This window comes from Megascapheus bottae, chromosome 25, assembly GCF_031878675.1.
Source record: "Megascapheus bottae isolate mThoBot1 chromosome 25, mThoBot2.hap1, whole genome shotgun sequence".
Taxonomy (NCBI): domain Eukaryota; kingdom Metazoa; phylum Chordata; class Mammalia; order Rodentia; family Geomyidae; genus Megascapheus; species Megascapheus bottae.
Genome location: NC_143533.1, coordinates 5,263,035 through 5,282,198, shown reverse-complemented (window position 1 = coordinate 5,282,198; position 19,164 = coordinate 5,263,035). Strand labels below are relative to the sequence as shown.

Sequence of the window (19,164 nt, the reverse complement as noted above, 5' to 3'; positions counted from 1 at the left end):
CTCAGAGTACTATAAATTTCTATTAAGTGAAGGATCATCGTGATAACATACATTTTAAGCCAGGTACATGTAGCTCACACCTCTAATTCTAGCTACACAAGAGGCTATGATCTGAGGGATAGGGATTGAAGCCAACCCAGACAGGAAAGTTATCTCCAATGAGCCACCAAAAAAAAAGTCAATAATGGAGCTATGGTTCAAGTGGTAAAGCACCAGCCAGAAGCAAAAAAGTTCAAGGAAGCCAGGCACTGATGTCTCATGTCTGTTATGCTAGCTACTCCAGAGGCTGCGATCTGAGGATTGTGGTTCAGAGCCAGCAGGGGCAGGAAAGTCTATGACACTCTTATCTCCGGTTCACCACCAGAAAACCAGAAGTATGCCATGGCTCAAAGTGGTAAAGCACTAGCCTTGAGCTGAAGAGCTCAGAGACAGTGCCCAGGCCCTGAGTTCAAGCCCCAGGACTGACACACACACAAAAATAAATTTTGACAGGCAAGTGAAAAATGTCCATTATGGGCTAGATAAGGCACATATGAGTGAATGTGTTTCAAAGTGTTCATACACTATGGTGAAACTCTAGTGAGACCCTGCTGAGACCAGATGCTATGAGATGACCCCTGGTGACCTTGATAACCTTCCCTCTGATGACTGATGGTAATGCAGACTGTGACTCCAACTCAGCCTCTGTCCACATGTCCGCTACCACCAATCCTTACAGAAACTAAATCTCAAGTGAATGCAAAGAAAATTACGGGACCCAGAAATGACCCCAATCTAGGTCTCCTTTCCTGACGTGAGCAAAGGCACACTGAGAAAAACATCTTTTCTATCAAAGTGATTGCTTCCTTTCTGTTCATCTTGACAGAATTGTCTTTTCAAGGGTTCCTGCTTTGGCTAGATGGCTTGGCCCTTGTTTAATTACATCTCAGTTACATACATCCTTTTCCTGATCACATGAGGATACCCTGTTAGAAACTCCTTGAATTTTAGTTGCATCCTGTTAAGTCACATCCTTTTGCAGATAGTGAACCTGAGCTCAGCCAATGGGAGTAGAGGGGAGGGGCCTGCTGGGTTAGGGATAAAAAGGAAGCAGCCTGCTTGCTCCTGGTACTTGCTGGGCCACACAAAGGGAGCTGAAGTCAAGCCTTTCTGCAGAAGTTAACTTTGCCTTGCCTAGTTCCTTTCGAACGGGCATCCTTATTCCAACATGACACCCAAACATCCCAAGCTATTTCTGATGAATATTTATCTTACAGAAGCTGGCTTCTATTTCTGACTGTGTATAACTTTTTGTCTGTGTGTGACCAGTACAAAGCAAACAGAAGGACTTAGTTTCAGATTTTTCTTTTTCCTTTTTGATTATTTTCCTGTGCCACTCCTGGGGCTTGATCTCGGGGTCTGAGTTCTCTCCCTGAGCTTCATTTTACTCAAGGCTGGTACTCTACCACTTCTGGCTCCAATTCCAGGGGGGAGGGTTTGTTGTTTTTTTTTTTTGTTGTTTTGCTTTGCTTCATATTGTCTTGTTTTAGTAATTTATTGAAAATGAGAATCTCGTGGACTTTCTTGACCAAGCTGGCTTTGAACCATGATCCTCAGATCTTAGCCTCTTAAGTAGCTAAGATGAAGCATGAAACACCAGCACTCAACCAGTTTCAGGTCTTTGGTTTACTTCTTATCGAAGGCACATCTTTCTGTTTAGGTTTCAAATTTATGAAGGCAAACATTTAAAATACAGGTTTTATTTTTCACAGTTATCTTCTGGCATTTCTTTATTTACAACATTTGAAGTCTCAAAACCCAGAGGCCTCTGGGCCTCTTTGCACCTGAAGCTGGGTGAGCTACGGAATTCTGGAGTCATGTCCTCACAGAGGGGAGAAACCACCTGTCCTCCCAGCCAGCAGTGCTGATCTGTTCTGAATCCAGCTTTACAAACTCCAAGGTGCTGGCAATTTCACTCCAGTTCATTGAGAAACCTACACCATGCCTCCCCGAAGAAGTGAGGAGCTGATGCTGACACGATTTTTCTAAACTCAAGGAAGCTAGAAAGGTACCAAGCAGCTTACACCTTATGCCTTAAAGCCCACCTTCTAGAGATTAGAACCTTAAGCTGCAGAGATCCCACCTGATCCGCATGAGAGAACAAGGGGGGCAACTGTAAGTGTGGGAGGACCAGTGGTTACTCGGGTCTGTATCTGGGAAATCAGAGCCTAGGGGAGGAAGGGAGCCTCCCCTCTTAAGGTTTTCCAGGTAGAAATTCCATGGTAAGTTCTCTAGGTCACAGCTGGGATCCTGTCCTCAGTTTCCAGTTGGAGCTTTGAAAGATAATGGCTCTTCCCAAAGAGCAGACACAGCCTGGTCCTAGCTCCTCTGGTAGAGTGCTTCTTTTCCTGACTTAAGTGACAGGAAGAGGACCAGAAAAGCTCTCAGGAGAGAAGGTACAAAGGAGAAGAGGGTGGCTCTTCCCTGAACAGCCTACGTGTCTGCCACCCCATTTTCTGGGGCAGCCTCTGCTACTCCGTTTTCTGGGACAGCCTTTTGCTGTTCATTCGCTTCCTCCAGCATGTGCTTATACCGACGTTTGAAGAAGCCCACCTGTGGAGAGGAAGAAGAAAATCAAGAGAAGACTGGAGGCCAGGTGTCCGTGGCTCATGCCTGTAATCTTAGCTACTTAAGAGGCTGAGTTAGAAGCCAGCCTGGGCAGAAAAAAATCTGAGAGACTTTTATCTCCAATTAACCTCCAGGAAAAAAAAAAGTTAATAAAGCCAGAAATGAGACCACATGGTAGAATGCCAGACTTGAATGGAATAAGTTAAGGGAGAATGCTGAATTCAAGTCCCAGTATTGGCACCATAAATAAATGTATAAAAGATGATGAACCAAAGACAAAGAAAAGGGGCTGGGAGTTTGGCCTAGTGGTAGAGTGCTTGCTTACTATGCACAAAGACCCGGGTTCAATTCCTCAGTAACACATCCATAGAAAAAGCTGGAAGTGGTGCTGTGGCTCAAGTGGTAGAGCGCTAACCCTGAGAAAGTCCAAGGACAGTGCTCAGGCCCTGAGTTCAAGCCCCAGGACTAGCCAAAAAAGAAAAAGACAAAGAAGAAATCAGAAGGTCCAGCATAAGAGAGGAGAGGTGACTGAGGGAAAAGGAGCTATCATTATTTCTTACGTTTCCAGCACTAGAGGCCTGTACACACTATGTGGTTAGACAAGATTCCATGGCCAGTGAGTGAGTCATACAGAAAGAAACAGAGGTCTAGAGTGGACCCAGTGAAAGAAAGGGTCAAGGTGGTATGACTCCATATTGAGTCCTGGGCCTGCTTTCTGTTATGTCTGCTGCAGTGGGAATACAACCCAACAGAGGGAGAGATTGGTGGAAAAGAGAGAGAGGTAAGAGGAGGTCTGAGATCCAGGTCAGGAACACACACACACACACACACACACACAAGACAACTGGGGACTTAAAAGGAGGAAGGAGGAAGGAGTTTCTCACGGGAAGTGATTTTACAAGGAGATGGGAAGTCCTCACAGGAAATGGACTTAGAAGGAGGAAGGAGTCTCTCACAAGACGTGACCTTGGAAAGAGCAGGGAATTTCTCACAGGAAGTGACTTTGTAAGGTGAAAGGAGATCCTCACAGGAAGTGATCTGGGATATGTATTAGACTCCCAAATCACCTCTCTGTTTCCGGTGGAAAGAGCAGGCTCAGAGTCTGGGCTTTGAAGCCGGCTAACACACTCACCTTGTACAGGATGGCTGTGACGAGGGCCAGCAGCAGCAGCCCACCCGCGGAACTGCCCACGATAAGGGGAACAGGGTTGTGCACCTCGTATTTCTCCAGCACTGTCTTTATCTGATGGGAAGTGAACCCGTCAGGGAGTATCCGGCCTCTGGACAGCCCAGCCTTTAACTCCCGCCCTTCCTCTCCTCCCAGGCCCTGTTCCCAGGGCTGAGATGCAAAAGCATTCATCCATGTAGGGGCTGCCTTGCTGAGGACCCTCACAACCAGCACCACACATCAGGCCTCACATGAGTGCCTGGGCACTGCCCACTAACTACCTGGGCCCTCAAAAACGCCTCCTGTCCCGGGACCTGGGAATACACAGCTGTGTCGAATGTGATTTCAGCCACCGTCATCACCAACACCTTCTTCTGCATTGTCTGCCAAGGGGGGAGAGGTGAGCTGGGGAACTGGCTCTGGGGGTGAGCTCAGACTCCAGGACAGTCCTGGCTCAAGGATGTCCCCCCCCCCACGCCGATCAGGACGGAGGTGTACACACCTGGCTGACCCAGCCAAAGCTGAGGTTGCCCTGCAGGGTGAAGTCCAGCTCCTCCTGGATGCCAAAGGACGGGATGTCACAGCGGAACCTCAGACACTCCGCAATGGAACAGTCCTGTAGGTAGAGAAGCCAGGTTGGACCAACTGGAGCTAGGTGAGTTTGAAGATCAGAGACAGTATTACATTGTGAGATTGACAGGAAGCAGCAACCACGGGTGAATAGAAGCCAGCTCTTCTATCAGGGTCCACCTGATGTCATGTGATTCCTGAATTAAAGAGCTCATTAAAGTGTGACCCAAGGTAAGGGATAGCCCAGAGTCTTCTCACCAGCACAGGATTTTCCTGCATGCGAGTCAGGAAGTTTGACTCCATGGGAGCTAGTTTCTCTGAAGAGCACTGGATGGATGGGTTCTAGAAAAAAAAGAAAGAAAGAAAGAAAGAAATGGAGAGAATAATGACTCCATTGGAATCTCAGGAAGCCATGATGGATATGAGAGTGAGGAACCTAGGTATAAATGCCACACAGAGTCTTGAGTACCTGGGAGTGTAAGATCTCTGCTTGGGTCCACACAGCTGCTCCACCCACTTTCACAGGCACCCAGAAGTTGATTCTCAGGGGCAGATCCCTCTGTCCCAAGTTATGAACCTGCATGGAAGGCGGGACAGAGCCTTCTGTAAAATCACAGCCCAGACCATTGTCCAGGACCCACAGCCCTGCTCAGCTTGAGCTACAACAGACTTGACACTTGCCTGATATCCATGCTTCACCATGCCACTCTGCTCCTGCTCTGCAGCTGAGAAGTTGAGATATTTGGTGAATTCTTCCTGGCTGGAGAGAGAAGAGGTGAGAGTGGATTTGAAGTCCCAGGAAGATCTCTTGAGGAGAGTCTGACTCTATCACAGTGGGACAGAGGGAGTCAGTGGGGCCCTGGGTTGGTGTGGAATGAGATCTGTAGCTGAGCTGGAATAATAAAGGTCTTAGCTGATATGTGGCTCAGTGGCAATGTCCTGGGTTCGATCCCCGGTAACAAAAAGAAAAGAGAGAGAGAGAGAGAGAGAGAGAGAGAGAGAGAGAGAGAGAGAGAGAGAGAGAGAGAGAGAGAGAGAGAAAGAGAGAGAGAGAGAGAGAGAGAGAGAGAGAGTGTGTGTGTGTGTGTGTGTGTATGTGTGTGGACACTAGGTACCGGTAGCTCATGCCTGTAACCCTAGTTCCTCAGGAGACTAAGATCTTAGGATTGTGGTTCAAAGCCAGCCTGGGTCACAAAAGCCCATGAAATGCTTATCTCCAATTAGCTACCAGAAGAGTAGAAGTGCAATTGTGGGAACCATGTGGTAGAATGTTAGCCTTAAGCAGAAAAAGCTCAGTGACAGCTCCCAGGCCCTGAGTTCGAGCCCCACCATCAACAACAATAACAAAAAGATTCTAGAGGATATAGAAGCATGACTCCAGAGATAGAGCAACAGCCTTGAACAACAACAAATAAAAGCTAAATAAGAGCACAAAGCCCTAAGCCCAAGCCCCAGGACTGCCCCCCACCCCCGAGTGTATACACACGCACAAACACACACACATACACAAATGAAACCTAAAATCCCTTCTTCATTAGGTGAGAATCGCCTCCTTCCCTAGTTAGGGTAGAGGAGAAGTGTGATTCGCAGTCCCAAAAGCCCCACCAAGTACCTGCTGACCACAGCGTAGACCGCATACTTCACAGGGAGCTCGCGCTGGAAGGTGGTCTTGCCTGTCCTGGGTGAGTTGTTCTCACTGGAGAAAGAGGACAGCATGGTGGACAAGGGCCCAAGAAGGTAAGGCTGGTTTGTGACACCGAGGGGGGGCGGGGGCGAGCAGGGGAGAAGGTGACGCCCTCTGGATCTTTGCCAGACTCACCTGCTCACATTGGCTGTGAGAAGTAACCTGTCTCCCAACATGGCTTTAGGGGAGACATCAAAAGTAGCCAGGAAGGAAATCTGAGCAAGAGGGAGGAAGGAGGAGGTCAGAGAAAGGTGAGGCAGGAGGGGGCAGGGTGGGGGGTTGGACAGGATCCAAGCTGACCTTGGTGGCCCCGTGGAAGATGATGTGACTGACACGGCAGCTTGTGCTCCTCAGATTCTGGTCCTCAGGCTGGGTGCTGGAACAGGTCAGGGTGAGAGGACGCTGCTGCAGGGAATTCTTAGGCAAAAGCAAAGTAAGCAGAACAGCACCGATGAGTATTTATTAGGTATCCAGAGAGACTCAGCAGCACAAAAATCATGTCCCGGAACCCACCTAGAAATGACGTTTATTTGGGGCTCAAACTCAGAGCTTGGGTTGTGTTTTCCCGCTTCAAGGCTAGCAACTCTACCATGTAAGCCAAAGCTCCACTTCCAGCTTTTTGCTGGAAAGAATCCCCCATTTTTTTTTTTCTACCCAGGCTGGCTTTAAGCCACAATCCTCAGATCTCAGCCTCCTGAGTAGCTAGGATGACAGACACGAGCCACGGGTGCCCAGCTAGAAACCTATGTCTGATAGGCATGTCTTTAAATGCCCAAAGGGAAGTGCTTTAGCCAATGCCAGCCCGGCCTAGCCCCAATCTGGTGGCCTATTATAGCCTGATGACACCCCACCCACTCACCCCCTGCTCTCCAACCTGAGCTTTGGACCTAATATAGATCTGTGCTACCATCCAGCCCACTGGCTTCATGCTTTACCTGCTTTAACTGGCTGCCATTCGCTCGCCGATAGGATAGTCCTGCCGGGTAGACGAAGGTGACCGTGGTTCCATAGGAGTCCTCGCCATCATTGGACACCATCACTTCCACATTCAGGTCCAGGTTGTTCCCCACCACCAGAGTCTTCACACTGGGGAATGGGAGTTGTGAGAAGACAAGATGATTCTGTGACTGAGATCAGATATGGGCTAGGGGTGACCCATGGTGGGAGGGGGGGTAGATAAGTAGGGGAGAGGACATTTGGGCTTCTGAGTCCCTGGTGGGAAAGAGGAACAGGACAGAGACAGCAGGCACAGGCCTCAAGGCAGAGCTAGGGGTTAGTTTACCCTGAGAAGTTGAAGGAGATGTCAAGGTCATCCTGGCAGATGTGGTCAGCTCCACAGTTCTTCTCAAAGGGAAGCTGAGAGAAAGGCAGGGGAGGGTTGTCTGGAGATCTGGAGCCCATCCTGCGACCCCCACTCACCCATCCCCCTACATCCAAGGCCCCAACACCACAGAGGCCCAACTCACAGAGGCCGTGAAGTAGGTCCGAGCTCCCTTATCCAGCATAGGGCTGAGATTTCTGAGGGAAGGGAGGGGCAGGCCCACTAAGGAGAGGTTAAGGCGCAAAGTGATGGGTGTCACAGGATCCTCCACACAGTCCTAGAGGGTGGACATTGAAAAGCAGCTGTTTAGGACATCGCAGGGGAAGTCACTGTGTCCTGTCTCCCTGTCTGTAAAGCAAGGTGATGACAACTCTGTTACCCTGCCTTGTGGAACTTGGCCTACCTCCCACATGGCACACACACACACACACACACACACACACACACACACACACACACACTTGTCTCACCCTGTACTTCTCCCAGACACCAGGCAGCCCTGATCTTTCCTCTGAGCCTTTACCACTACCTAACCTCTGTTACCTCGAAGCGTATTTGGGGGGAGCATCGGGCAGGCCCTGTTGACCATGACAGTTTTGTTCATTCTTTGTCTCTAGTTTATTAGGCCTGGTCCAGTCTCCAGAGATCAGAGACATAAATATGTGCTCAATAAAGCCTGGATCTGCCCACAGCCACTAGGCTCTCTCAAGCAGTGCCAGTCTCTTTCCTAAAACCCAGCTATGTCCTCCTGTGGCCCAGTCTCTTTTATTCCTTCACTCATCCAAATAACACATATTGAAGGCCTGGAGTTTGGCCTAGTGGTAGAGTGCTTGCCTAGCATGCACAAAGACCTGGGTTCGCTTCCTTGGTACCACATACATAGAAAAAGCCAGAAGTAGTGCTGTGGCTCAAGTGGTAGAGCTCTAGTCTTGAGGAAGCCCAAGGACAGTGATCAGCCCCTGAGTTCAAGCCCCAAGACTGGCAAAAAATAAATAAATAAACAAATAACACACGTTAAGCACCACCTGCGTGCCAGGACTTGTGCTGGGGCTGAGCCCCCACCCCCAAAACACACCCTGTTTTTTTTCTCTACCCAGGCTGTTGACAGCCCTCCCCCTCACCATCCAACCATGCCCCCCCATACCCATGTCCATAGGAGGCCCTCTTACTGGAAGGAGTAATTCCACTTGTTTACAATATGTGTTCAGTCCAAGAACTTGATTCCACCTGAGAATCCGGGTCTTTGTGTCCTTGAAGATGGCACGGGGAATTGGACGGCCAGGGTCCAGGGCCAGATCAAAGGTCACAGAGCTTTGAAGTTTGCCTTGAAAGGAACGCAGAATGTGAGAACACCAGAACACATCAGGTGAACAACCAGGAAGTTCTGAAAGTTCTAGGCTGGAAGGTGGGGGTGGGGAGGGCGGGGAGTGGCTTGGGTCACTCACCTAGTGGTCGATTAGAACTTTCAGAACTATGAAGGCAAACAATGGCATGGCCCAGGGGCTGGACAGAGGCGGCCTGATCCTGACACTCAAACAGAGTCCTGGCAACTTCTGCCGGTGAGAAGCGGAGGTCTGCTGCTACTCGGAGGACAGGTCTGGTCCTATAGACAGAAACTAAGCTGAGATGATGTCCTGGCTACTTCCTGGGAATGCTAACCTTCAAGTGGGGCAGCTTGGGGGCCCTCCCCACACCTATGACTGATGGGGAATGTCTGAGGAAGGTTCTCACCTGAGCAGCAGCACACGGCCCTGGGACCCCACAGCCAGGTCCACCAGTCCATCCTGGGTGACGTCCTGACCCCCACTTAGAGACTGCCCAAAATACTGGAGACTGGAGGAGATCTGGGAGGCTGCAATCCTCTGCCCAGAAGAGAAGGGTGAGGGAGGGATACTGAATAGAGAGCCATGACTGGTGCTCAACCAATTGAACCACACATCCACTTCCAGCTTTTGGCTGGTTAATGAGAGATAAGATTCTCCCAGATTTGTTGGGTTTTGAACCATGATTCTCAGATCTCAGCCTCCAGAGTGGTTAGGATTATAGGCACGAGCGACTTGATGCCCAGGTCAGACATATATATATATATATATATATATATATATATATATATAATATATATATGAGTCTAGATCTGATCCAGCAGTGATATTCACTAGATACTATTTTGAAAATCAACTACACTCCATGTACCTGTGGCTCATGCCTGTAATCTAGCTATCTGATAGGCTGAGGTCTGAGGATCATGGTTTGAAGCTAGCCTGGGCAGAAAAGTCTTGTCAGACTCTTATCTCCAATAAACTACTCAAAAAAAGCCAGAAGTGGCACTGTGTATCAACTGGTAGAATATTAGCCTTGGGCACAAAGAGGCTCAGGACAGCACCCAGGCCCTGAGTTCAAGCCCCAGAACTAGCAGAAAGAAGAAAAATGAAAGAAAGAGGGAAGGGACGGGAGAAAGGAAAGAAAATACTCAGGAGGAGAGGAAGACTAGGAGGGAAAAAACTGGGAGAAAATGAGGGAAGAAGTGACATTGTTCAAAAACAAATATACCCAATATCTATATAACTAAAACCTCTCTATCCATCACCGTTACAATAGAATAAAAAAATGAATCTAGTGAGTATGCAATTGTACCTCGCAGTGGTTTTGATATGCTGGTGCTTGACAGAAAAAAAATAATGTTGAACATCTTTTTAATGTATTCTTTGACCCTTGTTAATTTTCTTTGAAAAAATTCTATTTAGATATTTGAGTGTGTGTGTGTGTGTGTGTGTGTGTGTGTGTGTGCACTTGCCTATGTGAGTGAGTGTGTGTGTGAGTGAGAAAGAGAGAGCTGGGGCTTGAACTCTAGGTCTCATACTCTTACTCAGCTGTTTTGCTCAAGGCTAGCACTCTACCATTTGAGTCACAACTCTACTTCCTGCTTCTTTTCTGGTTATTAATTGGAGATAAGAGTCTCACAGACTTTCCTGCCTCAGCGGGCTTCAAATCTCAATCCTCAGATCTCAACCTCCTGAGTAGCTAGGATTACAGGCTTGGGACACCAGTGACCAACAGGTATTTTTTAATGAGCATTTCCTTGATGTTTGCCAAGGATAGCAGCCATTTATCCTAGTGAGTTCAACTCTACTAGGTGGAAGGTTCCTGGATGCATAATTCATGGATGGCAAAAAATGAAATAAAAGGAAGTGGCGCTGTAGCTCAAGTGGTAGAGTGACAGCCTTGAGCTGAAGGTCTCAGGGATGGCACCCAGGCCCAGAGTTCAAGCCCCATGACCAAAGGGGGAAAAAAAGAATGGAATAAAAAAATCATATCCTAGGGGTAGGAATGTGGCTTAGTGGTAGAGTGCTCGCCTAGCATTCATGAAGCCCTGGGTTTCGATTCCTCAGTACCACATACACAGAAAAAGCCAGACGTGATATTGTGGCTCAAGTGGTAGAGTACTAGCCTTGAGGAAAAGAATCTCAAGGACAGTGTCCAGGCCCTGAGTTCCAGCCCCAGGCCTGCCCCCCACTCCCCCCAAAAAAAGATCCTATACCATTCAGGGATAAGAGGACTGACTCTGTGAGACCTAAACTTATGAACAACAGCAACCCACAGACAGACTGAGCACTTTGTTAGCAGTCAGAAATTGCCAACCTTAGTCCACTCTGGATCCTGACTGGCCAAATTGCACCTGGAAAACGGGTTTACTATAGAAGCTGTGGCTCAAGTGGTAGAGGGCCACCCTTGAGAGAGAGAACAAAAACTAAGTTGAGAATATGAGGCCCTGAGTTCAAGCCCCAGAACCTACACACACACACACACACACACACACACACACACACACAGGTAAAAAGTAAAACAGATTTGCTGAAGTATTGACCTACATATCTTGTGCATTGTTGGGTGGTTAAAAAGCCTGATCATTGAATTGTGCTAGGAAAGGTTACATCTGTCTATCACAGTTCCCATTTCTTAAGGCCACAGGTTTAACTTGCTACCAAAGGGACCAGTGCTGGACAACAAGGGTTATTTTCCTGATGACTATGAGAAAGAGAAGAGAAGCAGCCAGAAATCATCATGAAACAGAGCAAAGGAGCCTCACCTGGCTGTGCCCAGGGCTCATATCCAGTCCTGAGGTCCCATGAAATATGTAGACAGCTCCCCGGTTCTCCTGCTCTCCTGGAGCCCCGATCGCCACATCTGTCAGCTTGTCCCCGTTCACGTCCCCCAACACTGTCAGGGCCGCCCCAAAACGGCCCCAGGGATGACCCTGCTCCCCACGGAGGACAGAACCACACCACCACCGAGCCCTCTGCACAAGAAAACCACTGTCAGTCCAACCCAGGCCCTTCCACCCCCTCCCATCCCCTCCCTGCACAGGCCCCAGCTTCCACTCACCCCCTTGGGCATGGGACACACAGACACCTGGCCCCCTCGGGTCTGCCCATAGTAATGGGGGGCCCCGATGAGGACCAGATCTGTGATGCCATCTCTGTTGACATCCACGGAGCTCAGGGAGGCGCCAAAGTAGGAGCCAATCTGGAGGGCAGAGCCTGAAGTCACCTGCCTGTCCCACCAGCCGCCTCCTCAGGCACCCCAAAGCCCCCATCTCCTCCTCCACCCAGCCACCCCGGCTCTTCACATCCACCCCAGGCCTCCCCACACCCACCTGGGTCCCTGTGACTTCAGCATTTGGCCGCCATTGCCCCGATTCCTGGGTGAACATGACAACCTTCCCTGTGTGCTGGTGACGAGGGGCCCCCAAGACCAGGCTCCGTTTCCCCTTAGAGAAGGCCACCTCCATGGAGTAACCTGAGGGGACCGGGCTTCAGCTCCAAGGCATCTCCCCCACTTCCCAGCAGCCGCCCAGAGGCCTTCCTCACCTAGGTAGGAGTCCCTCATGTCCACACTCTCCTGAGACTTATTGATGAAGGTGGGGGCTCCAGCAGGGGGGTACAGGAAGGCTCCCCCAGACCAGCTGAAGCTCCCCACAGCCCCCAGAACCGGTCCATCCTGGGAGGAAAAGGATTCCAGAACTGAGCAGGCTGGAGTTAGACAACCTTGTCTGAAGAGAGCCTGCCCCTAACTTCATCCAACCCAACCGCTCCTCCGTCCTCAGCCCCAAAGAGTCCACTCACAGGGGAGAAGGCCGCACTGAAGCCTTCCTGTGCCATCTCCAGTTCAAAAGAACTACTACTTCTCATCTCTGTACCTAGAAAGACACGATGCCAAGACACTTCAGTGAGACAGATGGGCTTTGCCAAGTCCAAGGAGGAGACTTAGGGCCAGAATGACTGAGGCCATCCAATTTGAGTAGCTCTCTGTCTGACATACCCTCAATGGCAAAGATCTTGTCTTTCAGCTGGTTTTGAATCTTCTTCAGCGCATCAAAGTTCTCCACATTAAATATGTGTTCCCAGGAAGGATATGAAGCAATGGCAACTAATTCGTCCCTAGAACCTTGGTATCGAAAAGCCTCTCCAACCTGTTCCCAGAAAAGACCAATTCACCATGAAAATCATGCATGGAAAACCCCAGCTGGGTAGCCAGGCCCTCATGTCTCCCGCCTGCCATGCCCGCTCCTCAGGAGGCTGAGATCTGAGAGTCATAATTCCAAAGCCAGTCCGGGCAGGGAGGGCTGTGCGACTCTTATGTCAAATGAACCACAAAAAGCCAGAAATGGAGCTGTGGCTCAGCATGGTGAAGCACTAGCCTTGAACACAAAAGCTCAGGCTTTGAGGTCAAGACCCAGGACTGGTCACATAGGAGTGATACTGTCTTCCAGACCCCCTACAGGATACATCCTGCAAGACAAATGAGGTCGGGGGCGGGGAGGGGGGGGAAACAGGCTTGAATAGCCTCAAGGGACCATGGATCTCTAGTGAGGATAGTTGTCTTCCGGCTGTACAGGAGATGTGAGAGCTGGAGGTTCTTTTAGCCTTGAGAGGAAGTTGCCTGGAGAAGAGGATTAAGGGGAGGAAGTGAGCAGCCAGGACTTACCCCGATGGCATAGCGGATGATGCCCGCCTTTTCAGCTTGGGGTATCACATCCCGGTAGCGCTTGCTGTCCCCTGTTAGGTCTCCATCAGTAATAACAATGAGAATCTTGGTGGCATCTCTGCGGGCTCCATTTGCAGCAGTGAACAAATCCTTTCTACCAGGAAATTGAATAGGCAGGGACAGAGGTACTAGGCAGACATCAGTGGCTCACACCTCTAATCCTAGCTACTCAGAAAGCTGAGATCTCAGGATCCCCATTCAGACTGCAAGACTCTTACCTCCACTTAATTAAGAAAAAAAAAAATGGGCCGGGAGTCTAGTCTAGTGGTAGAGTGCTTGCCTAGCATGCACAGAGACCCAGGTTCGATTCCTTGGTACCACATACATAGAAAAAGCCAGAAGTGGTACTGAGGCTCAAATGGTAGAGTTCTAAGCCTTGAGAAAGCCCAAGGACAGTGCTCAGGCCCTGAGTTCAAGCGTCACTTTTTGTGGTTGGTCGTGTGCCCTGAATTCTGGGCCTAGTTGCTAGCCTTTGAGCTTTCTCAAGGCTACGACTCTACCACTTGAGTCACAGCACCACTTCCAGCTTTTTCTGTGGATGTGGTACAGAGGAATTGAACCCAGGGCTTTGTGCATGTTAGGCAAGCACTCTATCACTAGGCCACACTCCCAGAACATTTTTTTTTAGAGTCCAGAGTCCTCTTTCTCCTTTGGGAGAATGTGTCTACCTCCCTTCCCTTGAGCAACTTCAATCCTACTGAGAGTCCCCCCCAAAGATGGTAAACTGATCATCCAGTATTTCCATCTCTGGCCATTCATTTGGGGGTGGGGAGGGGAAGGGAAAGCAAATGAGGCCCAGGGGAAGACCTGGGTGCTATGACATGGGCTGTAGGAGGGTTCTGGACTCACCTGACTATATCAATGGCTGTGGCAGTGTGCGTGAATCCATGTAGCTGACGGACAGACTGCATCAGGTTTTGGGGGTTGGGACTGCGTGCAAAGTCACGGAAGGTGAAGTGTATCTTCATTTTGTGAGAGAACTGCATCAGAGAGAACTGAGAGAACACAGATGCTGGAGGCTGAGACTGTTTCCTCAGTACCCCAGCACCACCCCAGCCAAGCCCTAGAGAATGGCCTCCTTGCCTGCCAGGCCACACCTGGGCACCAGTTCCTTGAAATTGGCTCATCATTGCCTTCACGAAGTTGAGCATTTTGGTGAATTCCTGGTGGAGGATGCTTCCCGAGCCGTCGATGAGGAACACAATATCCTGCTCCTGCTTGGGACATTCTGGAAAAGAAGTTCCCCAAAGATCAAGACTCTGGCATCCTCACCAGGAAAACTCATCCATTCTCCTAACAGCCTTCTCCAGCCCCCAATCTGGTGCTCAAAGCCCAGCAACCCCGCTGGGTCCCTTCCTAGGGACAGGGTCCCCTGGCTGAGATACAGGACAGTCTCTTCAAATCTCAATAAGAGGCCACATGTGACTCAATTCCTTCACCTTGAATAGCCACTGACAGGCCCTCCCATCTAGAGAACTACACTGTGTGTGTGTGTGTGTGTGTGTGTGTGTGTGTGTGTGTGTGTGTGTGTGTGTGTTTCTGTCTGTCCATCTCTCTGTGTCTGTGTCTGTGTGTGCTTGAACTCAGTGCTATCCTTTAGCTTGTTTTACTCAAAGCTAGCACTCTACCACTTGAGCCACAGCTCTACTTCCCACTTTTGGCTCGTTCATTCGAAATAAGAATCTCATCAACTCTCCTGCCCAGGCTGATTTTGAGCTACCAGGGCCAGGCAAGATTCCTTCTTTTTCTTATCCACTTTGAAAAAGTGCCTCTGACCCCCGCCCCGCCACTGCACCCCTAATTGAATGTCATGTAGAGTCCCTAGAAGAGGTAGTGGTCCAGAACATTCACCCTGCAGGGCAGCTGGGAGCCTTTGTTGCTGCACGAAAGACGAAGCCAGGAGAAAGCAGAAGCCAGTCAAATGGATGTTCTCTTTGCATGCCTTCTGTACTGTGGGACCACAGGCCTAGCAACAAAGAGAGACTGCTAAGAGGGGCTGCCTCTGCTTCCCAGCCCCAAGCTCCTATCCCAGCACCTCCACCCTCCACCAAACACATGCACTCTCCTCAGAACCCTCCCAGGGTCCAGGTCAACTCACCAGGAGCTGGGACGAGCTAGAGGAAGCAGCCAGGGACAGGCCTAAGGACATGTTCACCGCCTCTTGGGGCACTGAAGAGTTAGATGGACACGTGGTTACCACAGAGACAGAGGACGTTGTACAAGAGCTAGGCGAGGTCTGATAGAGACACAGAGACCCTGGAAGGCCCAGGGGCGGGGGCGGGGGGGCACCTAGGGAGAGAGGGGGTACCCAGGGAGAGAGGGGGGTGCCCATCCTAATAGAGCTGAGGACACATGCAGGGATATCACGGTAGGAGGCCTAAGAAGCTAGCAAGAAGGAATCTTGTGCCCCACGGCCTGGGTGCCAGGCCCCAGGCAGGGGCAGTGGCTTACCCTGAAGCTGGATGGCCTGGCACTGTTCCGTGGCATAGTCACATTTGTAGAGGCCACCTGTTTGGTTGGTTGCCCTTATCTCCCGGGGAGCTCCAACCACTACCCTACAAGGGAGACAGAACACTGTTGTTAAAAGTGCAGACAGAACTAGGTGTTGGTGACTCACACCTGTAATCATACTACTCAGGAGGGTTAGATCTGATGATGGAAGTTCGAAGCCAGCCCAGACTGAAAAGTACATAAGACTCTCAGTCAGGTGCTGGTGGTTCATGCCAGAAATCTTAGCTACTGAGAAGGTTGAAATCTGAGGCTAAGGTTCAAAGCCAACCTGGGTAAGAAAGTCCATGAGACTCCAATGAACCACCAGAAAACCGGAAGTGGAGCTGTGGCTCAAAGTGGTAGAGCACTAGCCTTGAGCAAAAAAGCTCAGGGACAGTGCCCAGGCCCTGAGTTCAAGCCCTCAAAGACAGTGCCCAGACCCTAAGTTCAAACCCCAGGGGACACACACACACACACACACACACACACACACACACACAATTGCATACAAACCAGTCATTGATGGCTCACACCTATAATTCTACCTACTCAGGCAGGAGTCATGAATCTGAGATCTAATGATTAAAATTCAAAGCCAACCCAGACAGAAAAGTCCATAAGACGCTTTATCTACTAGCAAAAAGCAGGAAGCAAAGGTATGTCTCAAGTGATAAAAATTCCAGCCTTGAGCAAAAATAGGCAAATGAGAGTACAAGGCCCTGAGTTCAAGTCCCACTACTGACAGGAAAAAAAAAAAAAGGTGGGAGAGGTAGACAGTAGAACTCAACTGCTTTAGTTCTCTGTGCCTCAAAGGAAGATTAGCTACAATTTGAATTCTGCATAGGTGGATTTTTTCCTCTTTTGATCTCTAGTATATACCTAATGAACATAGTAGGTGCTCAGTAAACATTTATCAAATGGCTAGCTCCTTCTGAGACTACTGTGAGGATTTACTCAATGCCCACCTATAACATGCAAGTCACCAGTGCCTGGCTCTCAGAATGTTAGCTATGATTATTCAACAGCAAGCCAGCTGGGACAGAAAAAGTCCTTGAGACTCTAATTAACCCAGCAAAAAGCTGGGCTGAAGGCATGCCTCAAATAGTAGAGCACTAGCCTATGTTGCAGAACAGCAAAACCACAGTACTCTGTACAGGAAGCTTGTTCCCCACGTTGTCCTTACCAGGAATTGCTATATTGGACCACACTGTATCCAAACCCAGCACTTCCCACTTGAAAACTTGTTGGATTTTCTGTGTCCAGGTTGAAACCCAGAGAAACAGCCGCGCCTGGGGAGGAGCAAGAAGAGAGCTTTAGAGAAGGGCCATCTCTCGCCTGACTATGACCCCTTCCCACTGGGCTCCATCTCTCAGGCCCCTACTTCGCTGCTCTCTTCTAGACTCAATCTCTTGGAAAGCCCTGGCTTTTCTGTGCTTCCTTCTCTTCTCCACATGAGTCACAAATGCCTCATCTACAGTCGACTTTCAATTGTTTTCTACAGACTAACACTCAGGCTCTGAAAACAGCACTTCCCATCTCTTCCCCTGGGGCTTCTTGAGAAAAGGGTTAGGAAAACTCGGGCACAAATCAATTTGTTCTGCCTATTTTAGAAACCTATGGAAGCCAGGCACAGATGGCTCACACCTGTAATGGTAGCTACTCTGGAGGCTGAGATCTGAAGATCGTGATTTAAAGCCAGCCCAGGCAGTAAAGGCCACTTGAGATTCTTATCTCCAATTAACCACCAAAAACCTGGAAGTGGAGCTGTGGCTCAAAGTGGTAGAGCACTAGCCTTCAACACAAAGAGACTCGGGGACGATAGCCAGACACTAAATTCAAAAAGGAAAGGAAGGAAGGAAGAAAAGAAAAAAAGAAGGAAGGAAGGAAGGAAGGAAGGAAGGAAGGAAGGAAGGAAGGAAGGAAGGGTGGGAGGGAGGGAGGGAGGGAGGGGAGCTATGGAGCCAGGTACTGATGGGTCTTACCTGCAATCAGGAGGCTGAGATCTGAGGATTGTGGTTCAAAGCCAGCCCAGGCAAGAAAGTCTATGAGACTCTTATCTCCAATAAATTACCAAAAAAAAAGCCTAGAAATAGAGCTGTGGCTCAAATGGTAGAGCTAAGGGACAGTACATCCAGGCCCTGAATTCAAGCCTCAATACCAGTACAAAAGAAAGAAAGAAAGAAAGAAAGAAAGAAAGAAAGAAAGAAAGAAAGAAAGAAAGAAAGAAAGAAAGAAAGAAAAGAAAAGAAAAGAAAAGAAGAAAAAAGGAAACTTCTAGACTGTCAACTGACCTCTCAACCAGCAAGCACCCCAAGACCTCTTCCCTAATGGCTTCTTTAGCATCCACTCTTTCTATGAATTCCACATCCCAAACCCCGCATTCCAATATTAAGTCTCTCTCCCTACCCTGCCCCTGCTCTCAGCCAGATGCCATGGCTTAGAGCCTTGGCTGGGTAGGGCTTGAACCCTCAAACCCAGTGCACTTCCTGAGACTCACCCAGGATCAGGAGGAGAGCTGTGCAGGGCCCGCTCATGGCTGGAGGGAGGTCAAGCTCAGAGGTGTGTGCATCTGGACTGCAGGACCAAAGGACTGAGGAAGAAATGGGTGGGGAGTTAATCAGGATGCTGGAGCTGAGAGGGGAAGTGGTCAGCCTGAGTCAGAGGTCAGAGTGCTATCCTCTAGGCATCCTAAAATGGGCAAAGAAGAGACCAAGGCAGCCCACACACTCCCAGTCCCAAGATCCCCGAATCAGAGATGACGTGCCTCATCTTACCTTCACCCCCAGTCCCCTCTCTTACAGACAGCAGGCCCGCTTCATCTTGAAATGCCAGTCCCCCTGGGGAGGGAAGGGGAGGCCGGTCCCAGCCCTTCAGGACCTTGAGAGCAACTTTGTACTCCTAGCCTGGAAGTCTCTAGGCCAAAGGATGAGCTCAGAGCCAGCATTCATGCATTCACTCCCTCTCTCCTGTAGTGGCCATTGAGTCAGCAAGCCAAATTCAAGGATCGGTGATCTGAGCCCTTTGCTAGGGGAGAACACAGTTCCTTATGCAACTCCAGCCCTAAGGTCAGCGGAAAAGGCTAGTGGGTAAAAAAATCACTGGTCTTTTTTCCCTCCTTCCTTCCTTCCTTCCTTCCTTCCTTTCTTTCTTTCTTTCTTTCTTTCTTTCTTTCTTTCTTTCTTTCTTTTTTTGTAACAGCCACAGCTATTACAAGAGCAGATGTGTTTTCTCATCTCCACTGCAAAGGCCAAAGGTGGGGGGCTTCCAGGAAGAAGCCCC

The 19,164-nt window shown here is 49.5% G+C and overlaps 1 protein-coding gene across 1 annotated transcript; it reads right to left on the bottom strand.

The window, feature by feature from the left end:
- Positions 1-1,614: 1,614 nt before the first annotated feature.
- On the bottom strand, positions 1,615-18,459 carry Itgax (integrin subunit alpha X). The gene is made up of 30 exons (XM_090357723.1): positions 18,383-18,459; positions 17,069-17,174; positions 15,847-15,950; positions 15,494-15,564; positions 15,247-15,361; positions 14,493-14,623; positions 14,245-14,390; positions 13,336-13,489; positions 12,670-12,820; positions 12,474-12,547; positions 12,219-12,348; positions 12,005-12,147; positions 11,734-11,874; positions 11,438-11,647; positions 9,082-9,212; positions 8,796-8,953; positions 8,520-8,674; positions 7,496-7,627; positions 7,312-7,385; positions 6,965-7,115; positions 6,330-6,446; positions 6,165-6,244; positions 5,958-6,041; positions 5,027-5,105; positions 4,815-4,922; positions 4,604-4,687; positions 4,278-4,391; positions 4,057-4,158; positions 3,740-3,850; positions 1,615-2,592 (listed from the first exon to the last, which is right to left on the bottom strand). Exons 1-30 carry the CDS (start codon positions 18,417-18,419, stop codon positions 2,473-2,475), a joined length of 3,513 nt encoding a protein of 1,170 aa, XP_090213849.1. The 5' UTR covers positions 18,420-18,459; the 3' UTR covers positions 1,615-2,472.
- Between the last annotated feature and the right edge of the window lie 705 nt (positions 18,460-19,164).